Consider the following 6661-nt stretch of genomic DNA (forward strand, 5'->3'; position numbering starts at 1 on the left):
AGACGTGTGTGTAACGGGTGAAAGAAAAGTATAAGAGTCTGCAGGCTGGATCATTCCAGCTCAAGTGAACCAAGTTGCTTAAGACAATGACTTGGTTCAATATTGTTTGTATGACAGTAACATCAATAGCTTAAGGCACCCTCCACATAGAGGAAAATGACATAGAAAATCGGCGTTTTGACAAACTTTAGGGACTTTCTCACCATGTGGGGTGTGAGTTGCACAGCTCTTGGTTTTTCTCCATGCACACACCTATTCTCTGTCACAGGAGGTTTATGCATCCTCAAATGAAGGGTACACAGGTCACCAGTGAAGCCGTCTATAAACATTCTGTGAAGGAGTTCTATTCAGGACTCGCCGGTTTTCTTTCCTCTTTACATTTTGTTTTTATTACTCAGGGGGGCAGAGGGGAGCTGTCAAACAGAGCCGAGCGTAACCTCTTCCATTTCGTCCAAGCACTCCTGACTCACTCCAATATAATTAGCCTCCGCTGGTGGTGGTGACCTCATCTCGATACACCGGCTACTTACTGTCAGTGGCATCGGAGTCATTGCTGCTGGACGAGTATTTCCTCCTTTTTTTTTCACTTTCCATCTGATTGGGGAAAAGAATAGAGTCAGCGAGCAGGTCAAGCAGGAATTTGCGTACATTCTGTTCTGTTTATTTTCTTAAGCTCCTATTCCCATGGTTGTGTGTGAACTCTGCTGCTCTCGCTGCGGGAGGGAGATGGGCTCCATCAGTTACATTCTGCCCAAAAGTACTGCACTTGCCAAGAAACTGTTGTGAGTGCAGCAGAGAGTAAGCTAGCAGCAGTGAAAAAGGAACACCGTTTACAGTCTATACTCCACCCTCAATCACTGCATGCTATGCTCCAATGGGCATCTGCTGCTTGGAATACCCATCTCCTCTCCAGCAAGTTCTCCCTAACTCCCCTCAGCAACCCTACTGAGTCTGGTCCCTCAAGGGGTATGTATAGGAGAGGGGTCAACGTTTTCCAAGAGGAATAATACAAAATAAAAACAACAATAATAATAATAATTGTATCTAGTGAAACTAGCAAGAAACAACTTAGTGGCACTTAGGAGGAGATGATTTATTGTAGAACATGTGCCTTTGAATGAACATAAAGAAAACAGCACAATAACAGTAGTTACCATTACTGCATGTGCTAAATAAAAATAGCTCAGCACACCACACCTACAGTAGTACATACAGGTGGTGGCCACATAAAGGAGAATTAGTTTCACCTATGGGATATTCACACGCTTTCCTTTCCTCGATGAATGCTGACAGATAATAGCGCACATGAAGCTCTGTCATGTACTTGTGGCTTCTGGTCTTACATGCCTCTCTCTCTTTTCATAGTTCTTAGATGACCTACAGTAGGTAACCTGATCCCTTTTTAATGTCAACAGAGGTTCTGTCCATTGTTTCCAGGCGAGCGCGGGCTCGCACACACTCACGCATCACACACATCACATCACACACAGACACGCGTGTGCACGCACGCACACCCGCACGTGCACACACACCCGCACGTGCACACACACCATTGCCACTGACTAGTATGCCTGCGCAACTTATTCTTAAGTCAACAACTTGTGTTGCTAAAGATAAAATCAGCCAGCATTTTTATACATAGGTAGATATATAAACAAGGGAGCCACATGATGTCAAGAAACACTGGGCAGTGTGCCAGTCTCCCTTGCATGTGCTCTTTTTTAAAGAGTCTTCCCCCCTCAGAAAAGCTGGTGCTGCGATGCTTTATAAGTCCAATGTTCCCTGTCTACTAAACTAGAAAGCAACAACACAAGAATGATGATGTCATGAGCATTCCCAGAGGGCCTGGCTTCTGCTCTCACTTCACTTACAAAGACACGCCAATTGAGCTATTTTTGGAGAAAGAAAACGCACAACAGCCAGTAGCATTCAAATGGCTCATTTGAAAACAAAATACCTACCTTGGTTGCTAAGAAAAAAACAAGCAACTCATTAAAAATGACCTGCTTAAATTATCAGTCAGCCATCATGGTATCCAACATTTAAAACGGCCTTCAAGTCTAAATTAAGTCAAAATAGCAGTGGGCTACTGTTCTACTGCATTAAAACTATGCAGTCACTACAATTTTAGATCTGTACTATTAACAGCAGTTACAGTGCAGCTTGAACCCGAGCTGCCGTGCAGCTGGTCTGAATGTATTTGTCTTCTGCCATTTTCTGTATTGCTGATGCTTTCCTATAGTCCTCTGGACTAACTGCAATCACTACTGTTTCCATGGCTCTAATGTGTCTTATTGAGGGCACTAAACGCTTTGAACAGAATGCTCCACTTAGGTTTCGATTCCCAACAAACATCACACCAGAGAAATTAATCACAAACACACAGGCCAACAAACTACTTGAAATGCCAATGAGAGGAGAGCTGATGAGTCACTCGAGCGCAATAGGAACCGAGCAAGGGCTTTGTTTATCAATGCCAGGCTTTCATTCAGAATGTTTGAAGTGGCAAAATGTACCAGAGAATCGTTGCCATCGAATTTACCAGTCGAATAAGGGAGATGGATCGGTTAGGATCAAAGAGTACCAACAACTGTATTAATATAGCTGTTAAACCAGGGTCGGGTCTGTTTTGTAGATGTTCAAGATTCTGTGGCACTCTTTGAAAGGAAGGTGGTCATCCCCAGAGCAGGTCATATTTATCACAGGCTGAATTCCCAATTACCCTGGCTAGATACACCTTACCCTGCGAGTAATACTACTTTAACCCTCTGTATTTGTACGACTTTCATTTTTTTTTTTGCATTTTACTTTTTCTGCACTGATGGCCCGGTATGTGTCATGTTTAATAAAATCACAAACCAGGCCCGAACGACGTGCAATTTCACTATCATAAAACAAATGACCAACTTGGGTGTGCAACAGTAATTTCTTTCCCCCTGCAACAGGGATTTTACATTGCACATCTTTTACAAACTCACTGTTTCAGGAAGGAAGAAATTGCCAGTGCAGACTCTATAGACATACTGGCCTTATTACAGAACCATGCCCCCTTTCTCAGGCTTGGTAATTAAACAGCTTTGTTTTAATAAGATAGTAAATACAAACATCACCTACCCCAAACATATGCCTCCCATAAAGCCAGCTGCTTTCATACAATATTTCCCATGTTAATCTGTTCATACAGCCCCTATAGCAAACTTCATTATTCTTACTAACCGCATGTTCCCACTATGCCCTATACTTTTACAAGGGCACGACTGTGTTTGTTGACAAGCTGACCTACGTGTTTCAGGATGGACTAAGCATGCCATATCCTGGCCTTAAAGTGTCCTTATGCATGGTTATGTTTACTGGAGTTGAAACAAACAGCAGAGAGAGCAGCTCTAGCAGGCTGGCTGTGCAGAACTCCCTGGCATTGAACACTCTCGAGTAAGACACGAAGACGAAAACTAAAAAGTGAGCGAAACTAAACACTTCCAATTGCCATGCATTTAGACCAGAGCAGCACTATAAACACCACAGTGCAGTCGATGCATGCATGACTTTGTCAGGTTTTATATGATGCAGGGACAGTAAGACAGTATTTTCATGCTATGTTACATTACCTACATGCTATGCAGTTGGCATTGCCTACTCTGCTCTGCCCTACCTCACTGCTGACAACAATATGCAACAAATTGGTCTTAGCATATGGCATTGAAATAGATTTCTCAAGCTCCAGGTATCATTACAGGGCATGGGGTGCTTGTGTTTAAGTAGTGCATTGTAATTTAAGAACTATATACATACTTTTATTGAACAAACTACTTAATTTCACTGCAAGGTGACACTGGTAAATAATGCGTTTTTTACACAGGGACGTTGTATACGACACAAGGAAGCGCGCAAGCTGAAAAGAGTATCGCATATCTGCGACTGGTTTCATACCTGGTGTTGCGTGAATTCTATTTTCAAACGCCTACGTCCTCCTACATCTTCATACATACATTACAATTGTTACTGATGTGCATAAACTGAATGACTGTTAACCTAACCCTACCTCGCTAAACTGTGCAGCAGTAGAAAGGGGTGTAGTATTTATTTCATGAGAACTGCATATCTCCTTTATATATTTAAAAAAAAAAAAAAAAAAAAAAAACTTTACCCGCCTCCCCTATATCTGACTACACCAATTAGACTGGCTGTTGCAAGCGTTTTTTCAGCGTTTTGCAATAACACAATACAGTACAAGGTATGTCATGCGCAGCAAAACGACATCCGATGTCGCTGTCTGCTGGAAGAGCCCCGCCCCCTACAGATATGAGCGCACTGAGTTTCAGAAGGTAAACAACGGCCACGCCCCCTACAGTCAGCTCTCCAAACCATGCATGCAGACAGGGAGCAAAAACAAGGTAGAGCACCTAGTCGGCCAGCTTGTTTTCTTAGGGTTCCATTTACAGTATATTCCAAATCCCAATATATATATATATATATATATATATATATATATATATATATATATATATATATATATATATATATATATAGTTTTAACCAAACTAAATCGTATGAGCATCAAGTATATCGCTGCTGCGTAGTGCTAGTTTGCAATGGATTGAAACACCTATAATCCTGTCTGCATTCCATGCTCCCTCGGCATCCAATACTACTACCATATTTACTTTCTCTTTCCATTCCGAAATATATTTTTGCATTTAAAAAGAACACGAATACAAACGTAAACATCGACTAAAATAAAACTATGCATTTTTAAATCCGGCGTTAACTTTAAAAACGACAGCACTTCCTTCCTGTTACTTACTCAACTGCCAATAATATACAACATAAAAATGTCTTAGAAACATTACCTAGCCTCGCTGTGGTTATCCACAATGCTGTCCTTCGTAAACACCACCTCCGGGGTTTTTAGCAACTGCGTGCAAAGTCAGTTTACAAGGCTGCATTAATAAATGACTATCAAAAATATTTTTTTGATGTTGTGTGTTTTTCTTTCAAAAAAGTTAGTCTCTGTACTAGGCATGTTTTACTTCTGATCTGTATCTCAATCAAAAACATCTGACCTACATGCGCAAGAATCTCCCAACCCGCTCATTTCCTGGAAGTCTCTGCTCTTTATTTTTTCTTGCTATTTGAAAAGACCAGTAATCAAAGCAATTGCTTTTTTTTTTTTACCTTGCTTGTGCTGCAGGTTGCTTTTCAGAGCATGCGAGCCCGTCCTCGGATGGAGGGGGGGAGTTGAACGATGCTGTAAAATTAAGAGATCATGATGTACTTGCTCAATCTAGATCCATTCCACGTTGGTTCTGTGACAGCGTTCAATCCTCTCCCGAGAGTAAAATATACAAGTAACTACTCCATCCATCTAATATTATTACATCCAAAAAAAAAACATGATATGCAACACAACTGAGATGGCCGCCTACGCAACCCGATTTTAACTGTATGTATCTTTTTAGACTTTGTGGCGATCTCTCCCAAAATCCTGAAATATGTTATCTTTTGCAGTAATCCAGTCGCACGCTCCGTTCCGGTCCCGAATGATAATACGATCTTTATGATTTTAACTGCAATACACAGTAGATTTATTATTATTATTATTATTATTATTATTATTATTATTATTATTAACGTGCAAAAACTGGTGGATCAAATTGCCATACAACTCGAATCAGGTTAGTTTCGCAATGCTCTCGCGCCACCAAAACATTTCTCTCCTCTCGCCTCTCCTCTCCTCTTGCGATTGCACAGGGGTATATTGCTACTGGATCTTGCAACCTTACAACAAAAATAAGCTCATACTTAAAAATCTTTTGGCGCCATATTAATGACGTACTTAAAATTTGCCATTTCTCCTGCGTCCAAAAAATACGTCTCAAATAACAGTTTCTTTATGCCAACAACAAAATCCAAACATTTTCGATTGCAGTTGACCCGCCTGTCAAGTTTCTTGGGAAAGTGATGCCATTTAGAAATGCGTACGAGCTGCTCCACACGCAGCAGAGCTATACAGACATATCGGGACTTCTGTGTAACCGTGCTTGTTGGGGCTGTCTCATTCAGTTTTAAAGGAACAAGCTCTTTTTTGACTTACATAACAGATACAGTACACGGTCGGCTTTTTTAAACAATATATATCAGATCGTAATAACAAGCATTAAAAAAAGAACAAGGCGTCATTTTCTACACAAAAGTGAACACTTTTAAATAAACATGTATTGCAATACATTATCACCAAACAAACGAGAAGCCTACAGTATGCTGTTAGCAAACACTTGTTTGTTGCGGTGTTATTTTTCTTTTGTATAATATTATGCTCCGTAAAGTCTGCCTGAGAGTGAACGTTTGGCAAGGTGAAGCCACTGCTAGCATGACAATCTTAGGAGCCTCCCTCCCACTACATTACTCCCACACTACACGGATTCGAAGGTTTATACCTGATGTTACGATTTTAGTGTTTACAGTAGCAACTTCAAAGGTTTTAAAAGGCTTTTATTAACCGACTGCAACAGATCAAAATGTTTGTTTACATTTCTGGTTTTCTAATTTCTGATAAACTAAGCTGTACATATTTTGTTTTTATATTTTGCTCCAAAACGCGTCAAATGATGTGCATAATAATAATAATAATAATAATAATAATAATAATAATAATAATAATCCT

General features: G+C 40.4%; 1 protein-coding gene across 4 annotated transcripts in view; it reads right to left on the reverse strand.

Moving 5' to 3' along the window:
* LOC117412907 (protein Jade-1-like) overlaps window positions 1-6042 on the reverse strand; it is a 44707-nt gene extending 38665 nt beyond the window's left edge. The window contains exons 1-3 of one of the 4 annotated variants that reach the window (XM_058996997.1): window positions 5834-6042; window positions 5173-5245; window positions 531-594 (exon numbers count right to left, since the gene is read on the reverse strand). In XM_058996997.1, the coding sequence (XP_058852980.1) occupies window positions 531-594 (64 nt within the window). In that variant the 5' untranslated portion in view covers window positions 5173-5245; window positions 5834-6042. Of the gene's footprint in view, window positions 1-530; window positions 595-3927; window positions 4053-4847; window positions 5101-5172 lie in introns of those variants that run through there. The other 3 variants (XM_058996996.1, XM_058996999.1, XM_058996995.1) reach the window with 3 other exon arrangements.
* Window positions 6043-6661: the final 619 nt, after the last annotated feature.

This window comes from Acipenser ruthenus, chromosome 23 (genome assembly GCF_902713425.1).
Source record: "Acipenser ruthenus chromosome 23, fAciRut3.2 maternal haplotype, whole genome shotgun sequence".
Classification (NCBI taxonomy): Eukaryota; Metazoa; Chordata; class Actinopteri; order Acipenseriformes; family Acipenseridae; genus Acipenser; species Acipenser ruthenus.